The sequence below is a fragment of the Rhineura floridana genome, chromosome 1, assembly GCF_030035675.1.
Source record: "Rhineura floridana isolate rRhiFlo1 chromosome 1, rRhiFlo1.hap2, whole genome shotgun sequence".
Taxonomy (NCBI): domain Eukaryota; kingdom Metazoa; phylum Chordata; class Lepidosauria; order Squamata; family Rhineuridae; genus Rhineura; species Rhineura floridana.
In genome coordinates, this window is record NC_084480.1 from 171,137,599 (window position 1) to 171,164,177 (window position 26,579).

The 26,579-nt window shown below is 43.8% G+C and overlaps 2 protein-coding genes across 5 annotated transcripts in view; one reads left to right on the plus strand and one right to left on the minus strand.

The window, feature by feature from the left end:
* The first annotated feature begins 846 nt into the window (after positions 1-846).
* On the plus strand, positions 847-10,808 carry PCDH12 (protocadherin 12). 3 transcript variants are annotated; one of them, XM_061585753.1, is made up of 4 exons: positions 852-3,816; positions 5,449-5,546; positions 9,286-9,398; positions 9,972-10,808. In XM_061585753.1, exons 1-4 carry the CDS (start codon positions 1,099-1,101, stop codon positions 10,388-10,390), a joined length of 3,348 nt encoding a protein of 1,115 aa, XP_061441737.1. In that variant the 5' UTR covers positions 852-1,098; the 3' UTR covers positions 10,391-10,808. The 3 variants fall into 3 exon arrangements, with proteins under 3 accessions (XP_061441747.1, XP_061441756.1, XP_061441737.1); XM_061585763.1 differs by lacking the exons at positions 9,286-9,398; positions 9,972-10,808 and adding an exon at positions 8,583-8,712 and having other exon boundaries at positions 847-3,816; XM_061585772.1 differs by lacking the exons at positions 9,286-9,398; positions 9,972-10,808 and adding an exon at positions 8,103-8,130 and having other exon boundaries at positions 850-3,816.
* Positions 10,758-26,579, minus strand: part of DELE1 (DAP3 binding cell death enhancer 1) — a 33,249-nt gene continuing 17,427 nt past the window's right edge. The window contains exons 3-12 of one of the 2 annotated variants that reach the window (XM_061585881.1): positions 25,872-25,956; positions 25,559-25,694; positions 25,200-25,331; positions 23,761-23,822; positions 17,863-17,953; positions 15,382-15,524; positions 13,855-14,013; positions 12,923-13,009; positions 12,112-12,247; positions 10,758-11,987 (exon numbers count right to left, since the gene is read on the minus strand). In XM_061585881.1, coding sequence (XP_061441865.1) covers positions 11,734-11,987; positions 12,112-12,247; positions 12,923-13,009; positions 13,855-14,013; positions 15,382-15,524; positions 17,863-17,953; positions 23,761-23,822; positions 25,200-25,331; positions 25,559-25,694; positions 25,872-25,956 — 1,285 coding nt within the window. In that variant the 3' untranslated portion in view covers positions 10,758-11,733. Of the gene's footprint in view, positions 11,988-12,111; positions 12,248-12,922; positions 13,010-13,034; positions 13,460-13,854; positions 14,014-15,381; positions 15,525-17,862; positions 17,954-23,760; positions 23,823-25,199; positions 25,332-25,558; positions 25,695-25,871; positions 25,957-26,579 lie in introns of those variants that run through there. The other variant, XM_061585890.1, reaches the window with a different exon arrangement.

Sequence of the window (26,579 nt, forward strand, 5' to 3'; positions counted from 1 at the left end):
TTAGCCCCTGCTCAACATGTGTCCTCCATTCCTTTTGTTGACTCCCCCATTGGACAGGGGCAGGGACATTTCCTTTTTTGTTGCCTGTTTTCTCTGTAAAATGCCACGTACATTGATAGTACTCTATACACAAATAACAAAAACTGGAAGTACAGACAGCGCTGTTGCTTCCTCCGAGCTTGAATCTTCAAAAAGATCTGTGAAATTCTTTGTTTCCCCAAGGGTAGTATAGCTTTCACCCCCAGCATAATTGCTGACAGGAGGAATTCCTTATATTGATTGCTGTTGTGTATTTTTAAAAAATGGGGGGGGGGCTTACAATTTGTAAGTTCAGTTTTCATTGTGGATGAAGACATGACTGGAGGCATTATACAGGCAGCGTGGCAGACGTTGTAGAGACAATGGGGGCTGTGTGGAAATAGGGGCACCCATGAAGAGTGTATGCATGGGGAAGGAGACACAGAGTTGTCCTTGGTATCACATTTAGCAGGGCAACCTCCATGCCCTGAAAATTCATCCTGTTGATTTTGGCAGATCAACCTACTGTTAAGTGCATAGGAACAGGGCAGGGGGAGGGAGCAGAATCTGTGCCAAGCACATCAGATTGGTTTTGTTTGTTTTGGTATATTTAGGTTAAGTATAGGCTCATCACGGCACCATACAGCTGTGTAGTACTTCTGCTCTAGGATGCAGACAAGGTCATTCACTTTTCCCAGATTCCTTCCAAGTCTATCTAGGCCAGCCATTGTGCAGCTGGTCTGCCTCCCCTTTCCTGTAGGTGGGGTTTCCCTAGGAAATGGCCTTGGCAGGAAGCTGGGCAAAGTCTGCATTTTGAGGGGCCAGACTGCGCACTCTCTGCTCTTACTAAGTCTCCAGCACTGTGGATTTTGAGCACTATCAAGAGAAGCCCTTGGACAATCACTGACCTTATCTGGAGATTTTGTTCTTCCTGCAACAAGGAAGGTGGAAATGGGTCTTGCCTCAAGGGAAGGCCTCAGTGACATCTTGGAGTTTTTAAAGCCTGTCTTTGGTTAGCAAATTTTCAGACCACCTGCATGTACAGAGGGATTTAATTTCACTAGGCCGTCATTTAGAAGAATGTACTTAGCATTATGTGTTTCTGTAGTGTGGTCTTTTTTGTTGTTGATGGATTGTAAGGAAGTTTCTACGTTCACCATGCAGTATCAGATTCTGGAGGAAGTACAGCCTGGGACTATTTTGGGAAGGTTGTCTGAACGACTTGGCTGGACAGAGGGCAATTGGACAAGGGGAACCTTTCAGCTGCTTCAGTCTTCTGCAGTGTTTCCTATACAGATGGACTCTCGAGATGGTTTGCTACGCACCAGGGAAAGGCTGAACAGGGAGCAGCTCTGCCACCACAGAGACCCCTGTGTTATCTCATTCAGTGTTCTCTCTGCCAAATATTTCACCCTGATACATGTGGAGATTTATGTCTTGGACATCAATGATAATGAGCCTCAGTTTCCTCAAACATCATTGGAACTGGAGATATCGGAAAGTGTATCGTTACAGACACGAATCCCTTTGGACCGAGCCCTGGACTCTGATTCTGGCTCTAATGCCCTCTGTTCCTACTTCTTGTCACCCAGTGAGCACTTTGCCTTGGAGGTAACAGCTGGTTCTGATGGAATTCCGTGGGCAGAGCTGGTGGTAGTGAAAGAAGTGGACCGAGAGCTCTACTCGTCGTTTGAGTTGATCTTGACTGCAGTTGATCATGGAGTGCCCCCTAGAACTGGATCTGCTTTTGTTACTGTGAATGTGCTTGACTCCAATGATAACAGTCCAGTGTTTGCCCAGAGTTCTGTGTCAGTGGCGATCAGGGAAGATGCTTTACCAGGGACACTCTTGATCAATCTCACTGCCACTGATCCTGACCAAGGGCCTAATGGAGAGATTGAATACTTTCTCAGCAAACATATTTCCGAAGAGGTGCTAAGAATGTTTACTGTTGAGGGTCAGACAGGTGGTGTCCTCTTGCAGCAGCCACTGGATTATGAGAAGAACTCTGCCTATGAGGTGGATGTGCAAGCCAGAGACCACGGTGCCAATTCTATTCCAGCCCATTGCAAGCTCTTCATTCGTGTTCTGGATGTCAATGACAATATGCCTGATATTCAGGTCATCTGGGCAAGGCAAGCAGCTGTGATATCAGAAGCTCAACCCAAGGGCAGCTTTGTTGCTCTAGTAACAGCATTTGACCCTGATTCAGGCAATAATGGGCAGGTGGATTGTTATATCAGGCAAGGTGATGAACATTTTACCTTGAAAAGGATCTCACCTGGCAGCTACATGCTGCTGACAAATGCCCCCTTGGACAGGGAGAGTTGGACACAGCACAACCTGACCTTGTTAGTCCAGGACCGAGGGACCCCATTATTGGCTGTAACCAGACACTTCACTGTTCATGTCAGTGATGTTAATGACAACACACCCTACTTTGAAACCAATCATTACCATGTTTCCATTGCTGAGAATAGTGAATCTCCTTGTCTTTTGTTTGTGGTCAGGGCCCAAGACGCAGATACAGGCCTTAATGGGGAAGTTGTGTACAGAATCCCAGATCCTCTGATTTCAGAGTGGCTCACTATTGATGCTAGCACTGGGGAAATCTGGGCTCATACAGCTTTTGATGCTGAAAAGATTACCAGCTTTGATTTCATTGTAATAGCAGAGGATATGGGTCAGCCTAGGCTATCATCCAATGTTTCTGTGAAAGTCACTGTTCTTGATGTGAATGACAATTCCCCAGTGGTAATAAATCCAGAGCTGGAAGGTGATTGGGCAAGTGTCACTGCTCTTGTGGATCCTGACACGGGGTATGTGTTGGTGCCCAAGGAAGAAGAGAGGTCTGAACTAACCCCCTCAGTTAATGCTCCCTTGCTGCTTAGTATATATGCAACTGATGCAGACTCTGGCCTGAATGGGGCATTGCTCTACAACATCCTGAGTGGTAATGAAGTTGGCATCTGTGTCCTTGATCCCCAGTCTGGGCAGCTTTATCTGAACAGCAGCAATGCTAGTAGTCTTGTCGGCAGTGAATGGGACCTAGAGATATCTGTGAGTGACCGAGGGTTGGTGCCACTCAGCACCAGGATCTTGGTGAAAATAACATTTAGCAGACATGGCGAGTCCATGCCTGATTCTTTCCCTGTGTCCCAGCCCCTCAGCCCCTCAGTGGTGATGGGAATCTGCCTTGTAGGGATACTTGCCATCTCTCTGGTAAGTTTGGGGCTGGCCATGTCCCTGTGTAAAAGAGAGAAGCTTGGCAACATGGCATATAACTGTCGGGAAGCAGAGCATGCCTACAGCCAGCAACAGCTGAAGAAGCCCCCCAAACCCATCCAGAAAGCAGACATCCACGTGGTGCCTGTGGCATGGCAGGAGGACACTCCACAGCCTCAGGATGGGATAGAGAATTCATCAGAAGCTGCCTGGGTTCAGGCCTTGGGGATGCCATGCCATATGACTCCAACTCTGTACAGGACCCTCAGGAACCAGCAAAATCAGAGCAGTCTTGCTGAGCACAGTGAAATACTTGGTCTCCCTGCTATGCAACACATTCCTTTCTGTGCCCAAAAGTTCAGGAATCCCAGTGCTCAGGATGTGCAGCCCACTGATCAAAAGCTAGATTCCAACTCCTGGCCTAAAGACCATTTGTCAGAAATGGCCAAGGCAGGCCCAGAGGAGGTTCGTAGCCGCCAGCACATCCTAAGAAGCCTAGTGAGGCTTTCTCTGGCAGCTCTTGCTGAGCAAGGCCCTGCAGGACAACTGACCGTGGAATCGACCCCCGTACAGGTAAGAAATGGCGGGGATATGGTGGAATGTGGGAAATTTATAATAATATATTAATAGATAATTAATCTCTTAAGGAGGATCCTCCGTGGCGCAGAGTGGTAAGCGGCGGTAACACAGCCGAAGCTCTGCTCACGGCCAGAGTTCGATTCCAACGGAAGGAGGAAGTCGAATCTCCAGTAAAAGGGGTCGAGGTCCACTCAGCCTTCCATCTATCCGTGGTCGGTAAAATGAGTACCCTGCATATGCTGGGGGGTAAAGAAAGGCCAGGGAAGGAACTGGCAATCCCACCCCATATATATGGTCTGCCTAGTAAACGTTGCAAGACGTCACCCTAAGAGTCGGAAACGACTCGCACTACAAGTGTGGGGACACCTTTACCTTTTAATCTCTTAAGGTGATGTAGTATGTTTGGCTATTGAAGCAAAGTTCAATTATGTCATGCTTTTCACTTTCAAATAATTAGATTGGCAAAGTGGTAGACAAAAGTCAAGATACCCTCAAACTGATAAGCTTAGTTGAGGGCAGTAGATTTTGCTGTACTTTGACTTTTCTCCTAAACTGTAAAGTATGCTCATCTCTTGGATGTGGATGATTAGAAAGAACTGGAGACAGGTCACTATGCCCTGGCAAGCCATGATGACTAGTCAGTGGGTTCCTGCAGGGTTTTTCCCCCCCACCAATTTCTGAGTTTGTTTCCGCTGCTTGCTAAGTGAACAATCGATCTGAAGAGTAAAAACTTACAATTTTCTACCCTTTTTTATCTCACTTACAGTACAGTCCTATGCATATTTACTCAGTATATCCAATAGGGCTCACCCTGTATTGTGGGAATGTAGGGCTACAGCCTCAAATATGTTTCCCAGGTTTTACAAATTACTTTGCACAAGACTCAGTCCAGGGGCAGCTTCTGTCATAGAACTTTCTTCTCCTTTCCCTATTGTCCTTTGAATTTCTAGTGACAGATCCTAGACACAAGTGGGAAGAAAGAATTTGGAGCCCAGGCCTCAAAACACTTCGCTATCGCACTGCGTAGGTACATCTTCAAGCTGCCAGTAGTGGGTACCAGGAAAGATTTAGTTACTAGATTTGCATTTCACTTCTGTTCAGGGCTGCCAGTTTTCTAAATACTACTACTACTACTATTATTATCTTTATCTTTATTTATACCCCGCCCTTTTTCCAAACGGGAACTCAAGGCAGCTTCCAGAAATACTATCCTATGCATGTTTACTCAGAAGCAAGCTCCGCTATGTTTTATAGGGTTTGCTCTCAGTCAAGTGTGCATAGGACTGAAACCATAGAGTGCAGTTGAAATTACAAAGAAGAAAATGTTCAGTTTAGCAAGTTCACCCATACAAACCGTTGTAACTTTGCAACGATGATTAAATCTACAGCTTTGTGTGATTGCTGTGAGTAAACAAGGAGGTGTAGATGGGCACACATGGCTTGTGGATGGCTTAAGAAATCTTTTGGTGCTGACTTGCCTTCCCCCCTGGATTGGAGATCGCGGAGTGGGGAAGAACATTAGACATTACAAATAGCCCAAGCGGTGCAAAGGGGAGTGGGGATATCCTGTTAGGAAACAGCTTTAATAGGAATTGTTTGCAGTCATTCGCTCTTCCTGTCTTTCAGCAAATATCACAGTTGTTGTCTCTACTGCACCAGGGCCAAGTGCAACCAAAGCCCAACCACAAAGGGAACAAATACACTGCTAAACATGCCTGTTGTAGGTGAGTTTTGTGCATACAAATCCAGACAGGAGGGGAGGGGGAGGGGGAGGTATTGCTATAGTCCATAGGACTTCCCTCCCATCACTGGAAAATTCCTCTTGTCACAAGGCTTATGCAGGCAATTGAGACCTTTCTTCAATAGTTAGTTAGCTAATTGATTTCTGATTATAAATTTGTATACAGTTTTATTCTGTTTATATATGTTGTAATGTGAACTGCTTTGTTTATAGACCTGAAAAGCAGTATATAAATTCCTTAAATAAATAGTACCACATGCCCCAGCATGGGAAAACAGCTTGTTCCCTGTAATTAGAGCTGGCAGTGGTGTTCAAGCCTTTCCTGCACTGGAATGGTCAGCCTATTCACATGTTCTCTATAAGCTTGCCTTCCTTCCTTTGCATGTGTTAGGTTTGCCACTTTTTAAATAGGTCCTATGCATTAAGAGTTTGACACACTGAGATTCAGCTATTTCTTCCACCATGTAGTTCCCTGGCAGATGATTATAGCATAGTGAGAGTGAACCAGGAACTCCCTGGTTCAAGCCTCACCTCTGCCGTGAACTAAGTAGCCACAGGTAAGCATCTCCCAAATTCAACCGCTGTCCCTACAGTGTGGGGATAATACTGTCCTACCTTACTAAGAGTATTTGCAAAGCATGTTACTCTATAAGTGGTAAGTATGAATATTGTTCTCAACTTTGCTTTAATAATAGCATTGCCCTAATGATAAACTTTCTCCTAGTCTAATTCTTGGTTTTTGCCAGCTATGTAAATGTTAGTAACCAGTTGGAACTGAGCAAACTTTTTAAAGGGCACAGCAAGAGAGGCTGGTAACTTGGCATAGGAAAGGCAGTGCCAAATTAGATGGTATGTGTATGCATTTACACAAACATGCATTTCATCTTTCTTATTTTTACTTTAAAAACAGAGAGCTCACAATCACAGGATGAAGGGAGTTGTTGTTTTTAACCCTCATTGTTCTGAGGAAAAACTGCACCCATAAAACTTTAATTTGCCCTGAGAGGGAGGCTGGCAACGCTGCTAACAAGTTCATAGCTGGGGCATGATTTTTGTTGGGACTGTGGTGCACTGGTTAAAACCTTGTGTGCTGTAATCCCCCTCCCGAGTGCCCTCATGTCTTTTATTTTTAAAGTAAATACAAGAAACATTAAATATTCCATGTTTTGTCTAGTTTGGCCTGCAGAGATGAACTCAGTGGGCATCGATGCCCACTGAGGAGGGTTTGAAGCTGAGATGGAGGGGCAGTATCAAGACGCTGATCACACTCCTCCTACTGACATGTCAATGAACCATCAGATAGATCACCATAGACATACGGTGCCTTGCAAAAGTACTCAGACCCCTGACCAATGCTCTCATATTACTGAATTACAAATGGTACATTGTAATTTCGTTCTGTATGGTATTTTATTTTGAAAAACTGAAACTCAAAATCAATTATTGTAAGGTGGCATTCGTTTTGTGTTGGGAAACGTTTGTAAGAAACATAAAAAACTGAAACATGTTGCTTACATAAGTATTTAACCCCCACACATTAATATTTGGTAGAGATACCTTTTGCTGCAATAAGAGCGCTTAAGTCTTTTGGGGTATCAGCTTTGCACACAGTGTCAGAGGGATTTTGGCCCGTTCTTCTTGGCAGATTTGCTCCAGGTCGTTCAGGTTGGTTGGACGTTGCTTGTGGACTGCAATTTTCAAAGAGCGCCACAGATTCTCAATGGGATTGAGATTAGGACTTTGACTGGGCCACTGTAGGACATTCACCTTTTTGTTCTTGAGCTACTCCGATGTTGTTTTGGCATTGTGCTTGGGATCATTGTCCTGCTGAAAAGTGAATTTTCTCCTAAGCATCAGTTTTTTAGGACTGAAGCAGGTTCTCTTGCAGTATTTCCCTGTATTTTGCTCCATCCATTCTTCCTTCAGTTTTAGCAAGATGCCCAGTCCCTGCTGATGAGAAGCATCCCTATAACATAATGCTACCATCACCAAACTTCACTGTAGGGATGGTGTGTCTTGAGGCATGGGCAGTGTTAGGTTTGTGCCACACATAGCGCTTTGAGTTTGGGCCAAAAAGCTCTATCTGGGTCTCATCTGACCACAAAACCTTTTCCCACATGGCGGCTGGGGCACTCTCATGCCTTTCTGGCAAACTCCAGACATGCTTTCAGATGGTACTTTTTGAGTAACAGCTTCTTTCTTGCCACCCTCCCATACAGGCCGGTGTTAAGCAGAGCTCTTCATGTGGTTGACTGGTGCACCATAACTCCACTCCCAGCCACTGAACTCTGTAGCTCCTTCAAAGGGATTGTTCTCTCACAAGTCTCTCCTTGTTCGAGTGCTGAGTTTTGAGGGACAGCCTTTTCTTGGCAGTGCCTGGGTGGTGTGATGCAGCTTCCACTTCCTGATTAATGATCCAGCTGTGCTCACTGGGATATCCAAACACTTCGATATTTTGTACCCTTTTCCTAATCTATGCATTTCTATTACATTATCCCTCACTTCTGTAGAACGCTCTTTGCTCTTCATTTTCCTTCAGATCCACAGCCTGACCAATGATCCTTCAACAGTGGGGGTTTTATCCTGACAATGTGACAGCAGCTTTAATGGTTCACAGGTGGAGGCCAATGATAAGGTAATTGTGTCCTCCATAGGGCAGTTTCTTTCATCTGTGTAAACTGGGAACTTCCACAGCACACAGCTTGAATACTTATGCAAGCAACATGTTTCAGTTTTTTATGTTTCTTACGAACATTTCCCAGCATAAAACCATTGTCATGTTACAATAATTGATTTTGAGTTTGTGTTTCAAAATAAAATATCATACAGAACGAAATTGCAATGTACCATTTGTAATTCAGTAATATAATAACTCTGGTCAGGGGTCTGATTACTTTTGCAAGGCACTGTAACTTTAATTTCACCTGTTCGCCTAAACACAAGACTAGTTCCAGGTTTTGTTGAACCCCCTTCTATTATTAGCAACAGCAGCTAATGCTATTCCTCCCCCCAAAACTAGAGGGGGTGGGCCACTCCCCCTGCTGAAGAGGCTGAACAAGTGGTGGATGCTGTTCCTCCCACAGAAGCGAGCAGGGGCTCTTCCCTTTCTCTCCATGGCTGGAGAGGGTGAGTGAGCTGACTCCTGCTACTCCTGTAGAGCTGGGCTGGCTTAGAAATGAACCTTTCCATTTTTTTTAAAAAAATGCTGCTGCCACTCTCCATTCCTTATTCACTGGTCTTGTGAAGTTCCTTATACATATATGCATATAACTGAGATGGCAATGGGCAGCAGCATTCTCCCCACTGGTGCTTATAGTTGGCAGTGCCCACCTGCATCTTGCTTGTACAAAATCCTGAGCAGGTTCCAGCTATGCTGCTGATGCCTGCTGACAGAGATGCAGTCAGTTCCTACATTTGTTTGGGAGTCGTCATGTGATACACAGGCAGTAGAACACCTCAGTCCAAACAAGAGAAAAGCCTGGGCTAATGTAGGTTTCATAAGGCATAGGGATGTATTCGTGTTTGATAATGCTTGTTCTCCTTTAAGGGAATCTATAGCTGCTGTTGAGCATATATACTTTTAGGGTTGTCACCATGGGACCTCTGCAAAGGGGAGACTAAGCAGGATAATTTGGTTGTGGGGTGCGTGTGCATGTCTAGTTTCTTGTTGGGTGGTGAAGGCCCAGTCAACTCCACTGTATGATGCTCCTCCTTCTTCACAGGAACCCCAATCCAAATGTTGAGGATCTCATCATGAAGGAGGGCAGTGGCAGTGAACACCATGACTGGGAGCACCTGGGAAAGGAGCTAGGGAACCTTTTAGACTGCCCATCTGGTGAGATGTGGTCATTCATGTCTCTTCCATTTCAGTGGTGTGGTGTTTCTGAAGCTGTGTCCTGGCTGGGCTGGTCTTTTCTTGTGCCCGTGGAATATTTGGGGGGGGGGAGGAGGAGAGAGACACATACAAATATATGAGCCAGCCAGGCTTCTTAGGCACTTTTCTCTACTGGCTGTATCCATGTTTCTGTCTCTAATCATGATGTACCCATATGCCCATACCTAGGAAAAGGTGCATTACTGGGAACTTTGCTTAGTGACTAAGGTAGACAGTAAAATCCTGAGTATATAATTTACCCTGCTTCTGCTAGAAACAGAGGGGGCAGGAGTTAGGTCAGCCAGTGATGCCTCTTCTTCCCCCAACAAAAATCTTAGTTTGGTATCTTCCTCACTGTACCCCAGCTTTGGAGATATCACCAGGCTGTAAGGGATAGAAATTTGCTTTTATTTTACTTTAAAAGTGAGTATTGAGATTATCACGATGCTGAATTCTGCAATCAATACTTGCATGGAATCACATGCAGCCCTGAGCTTATCAAGAAATCTTAATTTATTCTTCCCCACCCTGTAGGGATGGATCTTGATCAGCTGACTGTGGAAGATCCAGCATGGATGGCCAGGCTATCCTTGCCCCTCTCAACTGACTACAAGGACAATATTGTATCATCAGGTGCTCTACAGTTCCCAGTGAGCCAGGAAACCACAGGCAGAGATGAACCTCACACTTTTGCAACTTTTGGCAAAGCATCTGGGTACAAACCAAACATTGTAGAGCCCAAACTGGCCAGCACTTTCCTCTCCGAGATGAACACGCTCTTTGAGATGATCTTGGCTCAGAAAGTCAGCCCCCAGACAGACTCATCGTTGGGGCTCTTGCAGCAACTCTCAGTATGTGGCAACCCCCTAGATCTGCTTGCAGGTCCTGTAGGAGCTGAAACTGACAGTGCTTTGGGCAGTAGAACTAGCAATTGCAGTAGCAAGCATGTGTAAAGGTACTGCATGTTTGGAAATGATACTCCCAACAGCTCCCTCTTAAGAACGTCTTAGGCACCCCTCACCTCTTCCTTACTGGCTCTCAGCAGCCAGTCCCTTTGTCCTTACCAACGATCTTCCCCTCACTGCTGCAGGAAATCAGCATACCTCTTCTATGGGACAATGAATGGCAAGCTGGGGAGTAAGGCACTTTTTTCTCATTGTTGAATTATTTTGCATGGATTAAGATATGAGTGGGAGCAGAAGCAAGAGCTGTACCCCAAGGTAAGGAAACACTGCTTCTTGGTCGAACACTGATTCTTAAGCAGGTGCTGCTCATTTATTATCCAACTTGTATACAACAATGAAACGTAGAAGCTGTTGCTTGAGTTATTTTATTTATTTAAAATTAAGATAAAACTCTCAGGAACCAAAATTCTGTTTTGTATTCTTCGGTCTACTCCACTTCATTTTTATTCTATTACATTAACATTTCCTTCCTGTTAGAAAGAAGGTTTTGAAGCCAGTGGCTAGAAATCTACACCTTCGGGCTCATGACTTGGACAACTACTAGAGATGGCTTTCCTTTCAGGAATAGAGGGGAGAACCAGTTTTTACAAAATTGTAGAAACCTTCTCCAAGAGCAAATTCAATAGTTCTAGTCAGAGAAAGAAAACTAGAGCAGACTCATTTCTTAATTTCTGCAACACATTCCTGACTGTAGTGTAAGTCTACAGCGGCCTCATGGTCAGAATTATTTATTTGTTATAGTGGTATCCCTCTTGCATGGAATTTGCAAGTCCACTTTTGCTTAACTTCAGCACCGAGTGTTTTAAGACTTGGCCCTCAGAATCACAGTGGTATCAAACACTTAGATTGGTCTAGTGAGGGAATCTGACTTAATTACGTTTCTACAAGCCCCACACATTCATATTATAGATGCAGTATTTGCTTCCATGATGTGATTACTGCTGACTAAGGAGCCCAGTGGCCGGATTCTCTTCATGATCAGATGTTGCTTAGATGGATCTATTCCAGTGTATTTGTCTTTATGTTGCTAAGGGTGTAAAAGCCAGAGTTTGGTAGCAGATCCTGCAATAAGGCATCTTAACATTTTTGCTTTTCACAGGGTAGTGGATGGTACATGAACTAGGTGAGGTAAAAAGATGAGCTGCTTTATTTGGCTATAGCATCTATTTATATATCCCTAGCTTTTTTTGTTTGGAGAACTGTAAAATAAGGTATACATTTAGGAAGAGATGGAAACATATGCCTCATATCCATGTGATCTTGATTCTTAAAAGGGTGACTGTGCCATCGTCTACTAGGAGCTAGAGCAAGAAGTTTCTCAGTAGGCTCTGTTAGCCAATTGCTATTCCATGAGGCCAGGCTAAAGACTGTAGTGTTAGGGACAAGTCTTTTGGGAAAGAGGTACTAGGCATGCAGTTTTCAGAGCTATTTGCCACATCCCTGAGACTTCCTGTGCTCCAGGAATGAAGCAGGCCAAGAGCTGGCTGACCCAAGTGAGAAGCCGGTGGCGGATCCAGGCTTTGAAGACAGGGGCTGGACGAAAAGGCTCTTGCTGCCAATGGTGATTGGTGCCAGATCTGCATATCTGAGAGAATATCACATAATCATTGTAACAGCAATAACCAACATTTAATTTATGCTCTAGGAAGTGCCATTTACACACACACACACTTCTTTTTCACCAATGCCAGATCTCCCCAACTCAGTACCTGGTATCTCCTCCTGTGTGGGCCTGAAGGCAGCAGCCGCTGCTTGCTGGTAATGCATTCTAGTTGTCAGTAAGTTCTGAGACACTCCAAAGCCCTTTTCACAGCAACCAACCAAATGAAAGCGGCTTGAAGAACCCTACATACAAATACATGTTTAAGAGCCTAGGTATAAAGAGTATTAATCAGTGATTATATGGACGTATGATGCAGTATAATGTATTGCCAACGCTAGAATTGTAGTGTCTAGCAGTGTGCACACAAACTGGCATCTGCTTGACTAATCTAGTTTTGGGATGATGGTTCTGGTATTTGAAAGAGCGAAAGCACAGGCTCCTCCATGTGGTCTCCTGTAAGCATGTGAAGAAGCTGCACTGCTTGGGTTTCCATGTTGCTAGAATGTGAATAATGTGCCTGAATCCCTGACCTGACAGGAGCAAAAGTTGCCAGTGAAGACTGATGTCTAAGGCAACAGGTATTTGACTACACCATGAATATCTAGAATTTGATAATGGACAGAGAATTCAGACAATATTTTCTAGTTGGCAATTAAGTATAAACAGGGTCTTCTCTCATTATCAGTAGAAACAAGCCACATACATTAAAATTCATCTACAGGTGAGCTTCTGTGATTCTGCACAGGCACTGATCATTCTCAAAAGGAAAAATAACTGTCCATGTTTGAGAGTATCATAAGTGAATCATTTCAAGCAACACTCGGCTGAGTGAGCCCTGACAGTGGGCTAACTGCTGAATTTATGTTGCACGTTCCTACCCAAACTGGAAAACAGGCTTATTCTAGAAAAAGCCTTACCGCACTCCTGGCTGCCATATGCTTCTGCACATTCTTCTTCCCAGGGACCACACCCTTCAGATAGAGAAGCCTGAGATTGGCTTTGGCCTGCATCAGAGCAGCAGACATAAAGAAAAGTGTTTGATAGCTTTTGGTTAGCTGTTCACACCAGGCATTTATGTGGAGGAAAAGGGTTATGATCCAGTCAAAGATAAAAAAAAATTAGGATGCAATCCTAAGCACATTCATCCACTAAACTCAATAGGACCTGCTGTGATTTCAGGCCTGTGTTCTCAGAATTAAGCTCCATTATTTTAATTGAAGAGTGAAGCACATACTTTTAAAAATCCTCCATTGACGCATGGAGAGATGTAGAAGTCTATGATGACTACTCGTTGCAGTGAAGCAGGAAACTATAAAAGACAAAGAACTCCTAACAGCTGTGAGATGCAGCGAGAACATGGCCTGCTGGCCCCAAAGAGATAACCATCCCATCCACAGCAGATGTAGCTGTAAATGCTGTCGTCCCTCCTCCTGAATTGTGTCCGCAAGAATGGCCTAGTAAAAAAGAGCAAGTACTTGGAAGCCAGATCTATGACTATGCACAATAAAAATGAAAAAACTACCTAGTAGGGCTTACTTTCATTTTAAAAGTTCCTAGAACATGGGAGATGCAAGTCTATTATTTGCTTTAGTGATCTGAAGTATACATTGCAGGGAAAGAATAAAGCCTAGGAAAAACAGGCACAACAGTGTTTGTGGTCAAATAGAAAGCAAGAGAAGAGATAGTTGCACAGCCTACGCTAGAATCAGCACCACCACACCTCTTCATCCAATGATGGCACACCCAAAGCTAAACTCTGAAGAGGAAAGGAAGGAATTCTCATGTCACCTACTGAGGCCTGCTTCTACTTTTCAACAGTATATCACAACTCTCCCAGCTGACTGCTCACCTGTGCCAGCCCTGCAGTTGCTGCTTGGTCCAACAAGCCCACTGCTTCCTGCATATAATCACTGTCTGCTCTGGGACAGTGGTGGAGAAGACACTTAGCATAGCGATATTGGGCCATGGTGTGTCCCTGGTGAGCTGCCCGCTGGTAGTAGAGGACTGCCTAGGAACAGAGAACAGCATCAGAGGTGTGCTGCACATGATAGAAATAAATAAATAACAAACAAACTCTGCTCCCGCCAGACAACAAATAACTTCCCAGCTTCAGTCCCAGACACAATTCAGATGAAAGCGGCCAGGATTCTTGCCCCACCCTCATAAAGAAAAAAAGACTACCACAAACTGGGGGAAAAAACTCCCAAGGGGAGGGGCAGTGGTAGTCAGAGTCTCTTGCAGACAACCTTGACATGTATCTCTCTGAATGTTTGCCATTCTTTCAAAGAAAAATGCTGCCCATTGCAGAATAGCTTTTGACTAAGCTGCAAAGACACACATGATGTAATTTGGGGATCCTCAGACAAGTTTTTCTATGTGGGCATTCAGTACTTCTGATTGCGTTTTTTTCTTTTTCTGCTTCAGTATGAGGATTCTTCCCAGCTGAAAAAACAGGATTTCTTGTGTACTGAAGCACTAGGAAAAGGTGTTATCTGATGAATACATTGAAGGTCAAATCTTTCCTGCCGAGAGCACTTAAGGCAAGCCCAACTCCCTTTGATCAAGACCCAAGGAAGGAGCAGCTTAGCCAGCCAAGAGAGATGAACTGAGTCACCATAGAAATTGTAATAGCCACCCCCTACCTCAATGGTTATGGCAAATGCTCTTCTCTAGCCTGCTGTTGTATATCCTGTTTTGTTGCTGGTTTTTCCCAACAGTGAGTATTACAGGGATAGCTATGTTGTCTCAAGATCTGTGGGTGAAGGGTGGCTGGGATAATCTGAAAAAGGAACATAGGATGCTGCCTTATACCTGTCAGACCATTAGTCCATCCACCTCAATATTGCCTACACTCGCTGAGAGCACCTCTCCAGGTTTCAGACAGAGGACATTCCCAACCCTATCTGAAAATACCAGGGATTGAACCTGGGAACTTTTGCAAACAAATCCAGTGTGTGTAGCCAACTGTAGCAAATATCCCACTGTCAGTTTCTGGGTTCAAACCTGTGGCTCAGCAAGAGGAACATTATGTGTGAGCACATACTAGTACAGACAGAGTTTCTGTGGGCATGAGTAAAAGGCTAGCTTACATCACAGAGTTCTTCCTCTCTCCCTGCATAATCTGCTATGTTGCATGTGCACACACCTATGTCAATGCCTATATTTCTGTTTTGCAGACTGTTAAGGGCACTTGCCAGGAAAAGCAGGTGTGCTTCAGTGGAGAAGGTGAGGGAAATACACATGGCTTGGAATTCTTTGGCATGCCCATGTCTCCTAAACCATATGATGCACACTGTAGCTGCCCAATACTCTTTTTCCCAAGTATTCTGCATATAGTAGCAACACACAGGCCAAGCAACAAATGAGACTGGAGGACCTTGGCCACATTCCTCTTGGTGCCTCTTCCGTGTTCATAGCACAATCCCACATTGAACTGGGCTTTGCTGTAGTTCTGATCTGCAGCCAGTTTGAAGCAGGAAAAGGCTGTTTTGCACTGCCCATTACGCATTTTCTCAAGCCCTGGGAAAACAAAATACAACAACAGAAGTTTCAAGGGGGCACTGGTACAAATCCATTCTGTGAAAAAGGTGCAACCACCCTCTTTGGTTAGCAGAGGGGAAACGCCCTCAGGAAGACATTCAGACCATTAATGCAGAGGCTCTCTTGCAGTGAAGATGGAGAAGGTGGCAATTAAATATAAAGTGTACTCATTCTGGTTGCACTTTCAAATTAATTGAAGCAAGCTCCCACTACGCTACCAGGAATATATGAAGACCTACTGTATCAGTTTTACAAATAAAAACATATAGATAAGAGGGCACAGAGTAACAATTTGGACACGGTTATTCAGTTGCAGATATGCAGCAAACACGGGCATGTAACTCTTGCCAAGTCTTCCTTTCAACGTATGTAGGAGCATTTAATTGGGCAGGACATGAATATGGTGAAAGAGGATGATGTTGCAAAAAAGCACTCCAGTGAAATGTTCACATGCATCACACTCGCACCTACTTTCATCACAGGACCAGTCTTTCCCTCAGGTAAGTTGTCTGTTTCTTACTTAAACGGAAAATATTTCATGTGTCATTCTTCATGTAACCAAGCACACATGGAAATAACTTCAAATACAAAGTTACTGCCTCATATGAAGATGCTTTTTATGGAGTCACACCATTGGTCCATGTAGTTCAGCATCTACTCTGAATAGCAGCAGCTTTCTAAGATCTTCAGAGAATGTTTTTCTCCTAGGCGTCTTGAGATCCTTTTAAATGGAGATTGCTGGGAACTGCGCCTGAGACCTCCTGTGTGTGTAACACATGTGCTTCACCACTTCACAAGACACACAGCAACGATGGCTAAACTTTTTTGGGATGAGGGCCACACTGAGCAATGGCTAACCCTCTGGGAACTGCAGACAAAACTGGCCATGACTGAACCCTAAGTGCATAAATCATTTTCACCCTCAAGACAGGGTATGAATGACTAATAATTCATCCATCCACTCTCATAAATTAATACACCCCTCAAGACAATGCAATTAAATCATTTCATCCAATTAATTCATTTCCCCCCTCAAGACAGCACAAATCACGTTACTAAATCACCCCTCTCCTCTCCCCCCAGCTCTTCCCCACACAATGGAGTGTGTAAACTGTAAAAATTAAAAATCACAGTATTAATTCATCCATCCCCCTCCTGCACAGTGTATTAACTGCGTTTTATTTTTTTTACAGTATTTTAAGGCTCACCACTTTTTAAAGTTGCTTTTTGCTGCTGTGATGCTCCGTTTGCTGACTCCAATGTGCCACAATCAGCTGTCACTGATGGCTGCCAAAGAGAGATGATCCAGGGCAACAGGCACTTCTAGTATTCTCGAGAACCCTCATGAAAGTCTCTTTTTAGCAGCCATCAGCAGGAAGTGGGTTTCTGAAAGTTAACAAAGGCTCCCAAGCATTGCACAAATGCTCAGGATACAGCATGGGCTACTATGTGGAGGACTGCAGAAGCAACATGGGGAAAAAATATGATTTGGGGGGACGCAATGAATACAGCAAAGTGGATAGTTCAGGAACACTTTGCTTTGGAACAGTTTAATAAATATATAAATCCAAAACATTTGCTAAAACATGGGCAGGGGATGCCTTCGGGAGACACAGAAAAACTGTTGGGGGGCTGGGTGTGATCCACAGTCTACAGGTTAAGCATCTGTGCCACAGAGGCATCCCCCTTCCTACAGCACTCAGAGGTAGCGATGGGTGAAGCTAAGCCGAACTTCTTTCTTCCATCACGACTGTGTGGCAAAGGCTCATGGATGATCCTTGAGATACTCCTCCCCTCTTTATAACTAAAATATCCAAACATAATCATGGCAGCAAATAATACAGCAGAAGTTGTTCCAAATATGCCAGCTACTCGGGTTTATGCAATTTCAGACTGGGGTCAAACTAAGGCGATTTGATTGGAAGAGCAAGAAAGGGTTTAGCTATATAGAAAGGCAGCAAAGAGCTAGTCAATGCTGCATTCCAGAACAGACAGGTCTGCTCTCTTAGTTAGGGGATATATACAGGCAGCTTACAGAGAAGTCAGGGCAGCATACTTGGAAGGAGACTGAGTAAATTAAATAAAACTGTAAAGACAGGGAACTGCAGAACATTATGCTAGAGGAATGTCTGTGATTTCCCTGGGCCTGACTTACAGCAAGCTTTTAATGTCCTTTTAATTAGTATTAACACTTCCACGATTCTGTAAGTGAGTGGCCTAAACCTTTGGCATCTCTACCAGGTCCTATGACGTTATAGGAGGCACATCCAAGCCTCTATCTGATTAAAAGAGGATAACCAATTCTAGAAACTATTACCAAGGATGTTGGATGCCATGGAAATGCTGGCTTGGAACACCCGTTGCACTTGAGAAGCAGCTTCACTGACTGACTCCTCTTCCGGATTGCCCTGCACAAAAGAGGCAGACATCATGTAGGTTATAACACCATGCATCTGTGGACAATACACCCTTTGTACTAGCTTTCACATTATAGCAAAGGCAGTTTAGGAATCTTTCGGCCCCTTCTCCCCACAGAGAAACCATCCTTTTTTCTAGCAATTCTTGCTCAGAAGCAGTTGCCTCTTTAGAATTTCTAAAGGTGTGCACAGTTCCATCCCAAGAAATCAAGAGGCCAGCTACTCTGCCCCAAAGAGAATTGTGGAATCCACACTAGTTCCAAACAGACTAGCCAGCTCTTGAGGCTACACTAGCCTTCCCAAACCTGCTGGCTGGGACGGATGGGAACTGTAGTCCAAATCATCTGGAGGGCACCGGGCTGTGGAAGGCGAGACACAATCCAAACAATCAGCACTCCTACATTCCTCTGACACTTACTATTTACCATGAGATAAAGATAATACTGCCACATCTTCCTTTGTCAAACTATAATGACAGGAAACCATGCAGCTGGTGTTGACCCATTGTGCCGCCTTGTAATATAGGAGAGTCTACTGTAGCTAGCCAGTCACAACTTTACTCTGGGGAAAAATATTCCCAGATTAAGACAGCACGTTGAAGATAGACCCACAACCTTCAGCATTATGGCACACAGACAAAAAAACAGCAGGCAACTGAAGTAACATAAAGAGCCCTCGGTTCTGCAATGCTGCAAGCAAACTTGATTATCCTAACTTTCTCATCTCTTATTTTCAGGTATTGGACTCTCTACAGGGGGGAAGTTACAGAACTGAATGTAACAAATCTGCATATTTTAATATTTGTTTCAGTTCACCTCTGTTTTCCCCTCTTCCTTTGTTGATCCTTAGACTATTAGCCTCAGAAGGGACTATCTTTTAATTGGGAAGTGCTTACATGAATAAATAACAACCACTGCCCACTTCCTTCACAATCTAGTGGCCGAGACAGTTATATGCTAAGGGGGAAGGGCTGTAGCTTAGTGGTAAAACGTCCGCTTTGCATGCAGAAGGTCCCAGGTCAATCCTCAGCATCTCCTGGTCGGCTGCCTGAAACCCTGGAGAGCTACGGCCAGTCCGTGTAGACAGTACTGAGCTGTATCAACCAATGGTCTGGCTCAATGTAAGGCAGCTTCCCAGGTTTCTATGTTCCTACACAAACTAGGTAGTCCAAAAGGAATGAATGCACAATCAGCTCCAAGGCAACTGAGCTTTCAAAAAACAGTATTTCCGAAGCTTGCTCATAGTCTGATGCCCTTACCATGCAGTGCATGTTTTGACCCTTCCAACAGAAGGAACTATGGATCATACTGTGTGGTAGTGCAAAATCGCTGGAGACTTAGGGAGAGAATGAAAACATTTTTCTTTCCTAAAGGTTCACAATCTAAGGATCAAGAAAAGATTAGAATCTGTGATAATTTGTGAATGGTGAAATAAAAAGTACTGCACTCTTCTGCTTGTACTCAACACCAAACGTACTGATCTCCTGAAGCTGCTGAAAATATTAAGATTAATACATTGAGAATTGCATCCTCTAACAGGAATGGACAGATGGAGTCATTTCCTGAAATGCAGCCTTGTTACTAGGTTTGGAAAACTGCTGATTAGAACATTGCCACAGCAGTGACCCTTCTGTTCAGAGGTGTGAGTTGACGAATGGCACGAGTGGCTGTCTTGGCATTTTCACTGTGCTTCTGTCTGGCTAGAGACCTTGTTGATGTGAAATATGCTATCCTGGCTGTCAATGTTATCCTTTGCAAACCATCTAATATACCATCTCCATCTGAATAGGCCCCAGCTGGAAAGAGGAAACTCAGAACAGGCAACAAAAAATAGAATAATACAGATGTCCAGCTCAAAATAACTGAAGCTGCCATTATACTTTCCTTTAACTGGAAATTTAGATGCATTCAGGTATATCTCATGGCAGACCATCCACCCAGCTATTAAAGGCTACTACTTTGACTTTATGGCCACAGTTTTGAAGACTACTTGCAAAAGCCGAGAAGGATACATGTTAAACCATACTGAGATACTGGAATCAATTGCTTCTGCCTCTCTTCAGAATAGATCGCTTCTTTACCCTGGTACCCGTGTTAAGATTTATTCAAATTTATTCAGAGCTGCACTCTCAACTCCCCCTCCAGCCCCCCTTCATCCCTTTTATCCTCAAGGTCCCTCTCCCCTTCTCTCTCACCCCACTGTTCAGCCCTGTATTCTGCTAGCTAGAAGAAAAATGGAGGGAGGCCTTTCTGGTACCTTGGGACAATTACATTTCCCGGGAGCTACTTGTGGCTTGGCACACTGTGCAGTAGCATGCTAGGTACGAAACAGCAGGAAGGGGGAGGAGAGTTTATTAATTTATAAAAATATTTGTATACCTCTATTTCGTTAAACATCAAAGTGGCCTACAACACATTAAAAACAACCACCGCAGAATAAAAAACATTCAAAATACAATAAAAATGAAGGTCAACTGTTGCAAAAAAAGCATCTTCTTAATTGTCTGATAGGCCTGGCAGAAGAGAAAGGTTTTCAGCAGACGCTTAAAAGTTAAAACAGAAGGCGCCTGCTCAGTTCCTTTCCTTTGTCCATTTTGTAGTGCCAGCCCAGTATATGGGATGGGAGAGAAGGGGTGTGTGGATTCAAATCTAAATTCAGATTGATGTGGAAATAAGTCGAGCTATTCCCCACCTTTGGAGGGAAGTGGTTTGACTTGTTTCCCAGCCTGTCCCATTTGAATTAGCGGAGCCTGCCCATCCCTAATGCAAGGTGCACTACAAGTGGGGCTGGAAGGTCTCCTGCATCACCATTTCTCCTCCTCTTGAATTCAGAGGCACCAGCTTTTCCAGCCTGCTGCAGCCAGCCAATCATGTCAGACAGCACACTTGACACGGCATGTGAACTACTGAAAGAATGAAACTCTTGTGTTGCCTCTGCTGAATGCTGAACTCAACAAGGACTAGAGAGAATGGGTCAGAAACAAAGGAAACAATGAAGCGAGGAAGGTAGCTGAGAGACATATGGCGCATAGAAAGAGGCAAAGAAGAGTAACAGGCATAGGGGTGCAGAGAGGTCTGTGATGGTACAGAAAGAGAAGAGACAGGGCTCTGTGGTTCAGGAAGAAAGGATGGTATAGTGATGGGCCTGAAGAGTGGTGGGTAACTGAGGGATGGAGTACAGGGACTGAGAACAGAGCATGCAAGATAGAGTGGAAAGAGACAAGGAGAGAGGGTTGAGAGAGGGATTTGGCAGGGGAAAAGAGTGCATAAAAGAAAAGGGGGTTGACAGAATTGGGTTAAAAAGGAAGCACTTAAGTTAGAACAGAAAGAAAGGGTGCTCTGTGGCTAACAGAGTGATTAGCTTTCTTAACTTAGTGAAAGTGGTCCTTAGTGTAGTTTGAGTTGTGCACCCTCAAATGAAGAGAACACTTTTTCAAGTGGAACAGCATTGGGAAGAGGGGCACCAGAATATTCAGAACTCTTTGCTACATAATGATTCCCCAGTGCATCAACATCATTTCTGGTGTCATCTGCAAATGAGAGTTCCCTCCACTCTAGTTCAAATCCTTTAAAAAGGTGTTTGAACACTCTGTGGCACCCTACTTGTCACTTTTCTCCATGTGTATGAAAAGCCACTGATTATACTATGTCCACGGCATGCCCTGGATCTACCAAGTGGAGACTTGGCAAATGTCACAGAAATATGAGTGGGGGAACCTCCACCCAAGCCCTGGCAAATCAGATGGGTAGTTCATGGGGCAAAGGTCCAGGAATGGTTCACCTGCAGCCATGTTCCCTTCACCTTCAGTCTGACAGTTGTGGCAATCATGACTTACTGGAACTAATGAGTTTACATATAGCCACAACAAGATAACGTAAGAATAGCTCTGCTAGATCAGACAAAGGGTTCATCTTGTCTCAATCTGGTGTTTTCTCCCAGCCAGCAGTGCACATCCTGAGACACAACATAACCAACTGAGACAAATTTCTCTTCCTGACACGTTTTGAGGGTTTTTTTGCCCTCTTTAATTCAATAGATCCCTTATTTCTTGACAGGAAAGTCAACACTTTTAAAGAAAATTTCAGAAAGTTCTAAGAAATATCACATGCTAATTTTACTGAAGCCAGATAATTTAAAGTATTTTATTTTTCAGTGAAACTTTAGCAAATCAAAGGAATCAGCAATGTCAGTACTGGAATGGTTTGCTGCCATCCAGTGGTAGAAGTATATATTACAGGTTACTTTTCATCTGTCAAGATTTGAGGTTTATTTAATAATATACCTAAGCAAAAAATTGCCTACTCATAGGACTGTTACCGGAAAGCCAAATGGGTCAGTCCCTCCTCACACAAACCTAAAAGTGCTTTTGTATCAGCAGCTATAAAGCCCTGCTTGAGAGCAGTGAAACTACAAATATGTGGATGTGGCTCTCTGGCATGAAAGATGCTCTCCTGGGCTTGGACCTAGGAACTTTCCAACCGCAAACGTCTTATTTGTCTACTTTTGTAAGGCATTTTGAGTGCGAAATGTTGTAGAAAGCAGTTTATAAATGAAACAATTACCAGAATTAAAATACATACCAACAGCACCCTATGAGCTCTCACATCCCCACCCCCGCCCACCTCTCTTTGCCTCTTCGTTCATCAGTCCAGACTTCCATCATTCCCTTAAGTCTGTTTTTCAGCTCATATCTACTTGACACCACTTAGTTGAACCATCATCACTCTCTGTTAGCTCTCCTCCATGCTTGGCCAAAACCTCCTTCTGCTAAGTGCATATAGCCTTTCCTATTCTTAGACCTTTGTGAGCTTCTCCCCCAGCCCACTCCCCTTATTATTAGACAGTACTTTTTTACTCAACTCTGGCCTGCTTTTCTTCACGCTTCTGTCTCCTCTACCTCTCCTTTCTTTGGGTTCCTATATTTATTGCACTAACTACTCTGCCCCCTTCTGAGCGTCTGCTGCTTGGCTTCCATTTTGAACTTCTTCCCACTGAACTATCCACTGTTCCCAGGCAACCTTCCCCAATCTGATGCCTTCAGAGGTTTTAGAATAAAACCTGTATCATTGTCCATGCTGACTTGATAGATGTTGTAATCCATACCATCTGGAGGTCACCAGGTTGGGGAAGGCAGTCTTAGGAATTTTAATCCCAATCAAACTTGGTAACCTTTCCTTCCCTCACATAGATTGGAGTAAGGACATTCTGTTACTAATACTTTGTTCCCTGAACAGTTGGAACATGCAGAAATATTTTGTGAGAGCACATCAGCTGCTTAAGTGAACTCTGTTGCTGGAACCTCTGTTGGCAGATTTCAAGAGACTATACTTTCAGATTCTGGGTAACAGAAGGAAACATGAACAATACCTGCTTCAGGAAACCAAACCACAATACCTCAACTGGGATAGTTCTAGTGATCGTGGCCCAAGACAGTACTCTCTAGTGGAGCCTCATAGTTCAATCTATATGTAGGTATATCCATTTCTTGATCTTCTTAAGCCATCAATTCAAGATCGGAGGTCCAAAGCAAATATTTGGATATGCACCTCTGCTACTACCCTGTATTTAATTGGTCCCAAAGCCATGGAGAATGCCCCTGAAGTGTGCCTATCTGCATGAATGACATAAAGATCCCACACTACAGTAATGTGACTAGAGGTATCAAGCTTGTGCAGAATATATGCAGCATGCTTTCCAAAAATTAAAGACTCCTCCCTAGCTCATTGCCCCATACATCAGAAACTTTGAGACTAATTCATGCTACAGCCCAAGTCCCACAAAAAGTTCAGAGACAGTACCTGCAAGTGCAATAGACATGAGTCTGGTTCAGCGCCTGTGCTAAGCGGGAAGAGGACGTCCCCTGCAATAAAAAGTAAGGCAGTGAGGGACTGGGTCTCAATAGAGTTGCCCTCTTTGCCATAGCATTTGCTGTAGCTTTTCCTCCTACTCCTCTTCTATTAAATTAGCAATATTTTGTGATATTCCTTACAGCGGGCAAGTCTCATTTTTTACTCTTCTTTTTCCACGCTTCATGTCCTACACTCATCAGTCATCCTAATCATTGAGAATACAGTCAAATAACTAATTTGGCCAGAGTAGCTCACTGTACCGCATGGTTAGCAACCTGGGGCACAGATTACAAAAATGGGATAAGAAGCAAGAATTTGTGACATGCCCAGTCAGGCACAGCACAATCAGGCCTATAATGCCTGCCTTTATAAAAGCTCATCAGACTAGAGAGAAGCCTATGCCAAGTCACAGGGGTTTGCTTATTAACAGGTGTGGATTAGATGGGCACACTCATATGCTATTTTACGGTGAGGGCATCATTGTAGTGTAACAGCATGTACTTTGCATGTAGCAGTCCCAGGTTCAATCTCTGGAGCACGGAAGGACCTTTGCAAAAACATTGGAAAGCTGCTGCTTAGCTGAAGAGGGAGTACTGGGCTAAAGAAGCCAATGGTTGAATCAACATGGCTACTTCAAAGGTCCATATAGACAGGACTTCTATTGTGCTTGCCACAAAGATAATGTACGGCTAAACCCACTTCCAATAGCTGGCTGTACAGATTTTGTAATGGCCGAAATACCTGTTACTAAGATTACAAGACCCCCAAATATATGTTAATATTTCCATTCACTTATGGCCAGTTAAGGTAAACAATTTTCTTCTTCTTAAATTGCAGCCATTGAGTTAATAATAGTTTGTTGATCACTATATTCCTCATCAATTTTCTGCAACAAAGTTTTCAACCTCATCTCATTTGTTACATATAGTAAGTCCCACTTTCTCCTTTCATTTAGGACCTCTTCAAATTATGAAAATAAGAGCGACAAGGTCATTGAAACATCTTGTTAATTATTTTACTTAACAACTTGATGAAATTAAGTGCCTTTGAAATAGAAGGTGCTTGATTGGAATCTCCAGCTTTACCAGAGACAGCTCAGATAGCCTTGCCCCACACAGCAAGCCAAGGTATATTCTCTCTGGGATTTTTTCTCTCCTTGCATGACTAGCTAAACCTGTTGATTTCCCTCTTTTTATGCAGCTATTAAAGGTGCAGGAGTCCTGTCTTCTTTTGCATCTGGCCATTACTCCATAGCTTCTGATGCATTGAGTCTCTGCTTTCCAAGATCAAGACAGTTTTGTTATTGACGTATTTGCCACCCTGTGCTCCTTTGGGAGGGATAGCAGCACATAAATTGAAAAAATAAATAAAATAAATAAGACTTGTACCTGTATCTGAAAGGAATTGATATTGTTTTGGCTGTAAGGTTTTGCTAGGAGATGTACCCTTTAGTGCATAGCCAGAGTCTTCTCCCACGAAAAAATGTTGTTTCTCTTCCCCACTGGAGCAAGCAGAAGGGGCTGTGGGAGGGATTGAAGGAGGGCAAGCATATTAACAGTACACAGGAGTTTTAGGATCTCCATTTAACAGTGAAGATCTTCATACATCTGGGACTCCTCACACTTCTGATTCAATTTTATGGCTGGTGTTGCATGTACAGTACATACAGCTGGAGTGGGTTGTGCAGTACATTCTTTCCAGTGCATGATGCTCTGGGCCAAGTTATGCCAGCTCCTAACACGCCTACCTGAGTGCTGATGTTGTGGCAAAACAGCACGATGACCCTCCAGCTGGCAAAATCCAACATCTCTTCCACCTGCTTGCAGAGAACTCAGCCACCGTACTTGCTTCACTAACTCCAGAGCAAGAACAGCCAATGCACTCTAACAAAAGAGAACAAGGATTGGAGACTATCAAAGCAGTACTGATGGAGCCTTTACACAGCTTTATTCCCATTATAAAGCATCCATACACCCTTATATCTGCCACCAAAATGACTACTCTCCTCTCCATGGAATCATCTCCTCTCCTCTCCATGGAATCATCATGTGCAAGCTTACCAAGGTGAAGGCATCCAAGGGCATGTAATGGTGCAACAGGTTCCTGCATCCACAGCCTTTGTGCTGCTGATGTCTGCCATGCCAGCTGCAGGAAGGACAAGAAAAAAACATCATGAAAATTAGATAATAAATGTGCATCCAATCCAGCCTGCACCAAAGCCTGGAAAACAAGGCTACATGTGGCCTGCTCCAAATGTGCACTCAGACACCACCTTTTCTTGTGGCCATGGTTACCTGCCACTCAGTTGTCATATTAATATTCACCAATGTTTCTACTGTATGTAATGAGGATTAGAAAGGTTAATTGAACTGCTTTCCTTTTACCTCTGTTCACCCCAAATACATTTGGCTTAAGTTTAGTGTTAGGGAAAACTTGAACAATAGCACTGGAAGCTCTGGGCAAGTGTCTAGTGTGTACAGTGTTTGGTGAATCCAGGACATGGGTCCATCTGTGAACCTGTTTAATCCTGTTACTAGTTGTGTTCTGCCTCTCTGCCATGTATGTATTTGGATATGGAAACACGTATATATGTAGAGGATGAGGAAAAATCTTCAGGATTTTAGAGTGCAACTCTATACTCACAATCTGCTCGCTGAGAAGCCCCCGTACACCAGCATAACATGAGGTACACTTTAAATAAATAATAAAAAACCCAATGGAGAGAAAAACAAAACAAAAAATTCCCACTAGCCATCTTCATGATGCAA

Bases quoted from the DNA above. Each gene is read 5' to 3' on its own strand.
- PCDH12 (XM_061585753.1), top strand. From the start codon at position 1,099: ATGTACTTAGCATTATGTGTTTCTGTAGTGTGGTCTTTTTTGTTGTTG. The intron at 3,817-5,448 runs GTAAGAAATGGC...CCTGTCTTTCAG, and splicing joins TGGAATCGACCCCCGTACAG to CAAATATCACAGTTGTTGTC. The intron at 9,399-9,971 runs GTGAGATGTGGT...CCCACCCTGTAG, and splicing joins CCTTTTAGACTGCCCATCTG to GGATGGATCTTGATCAGCTG.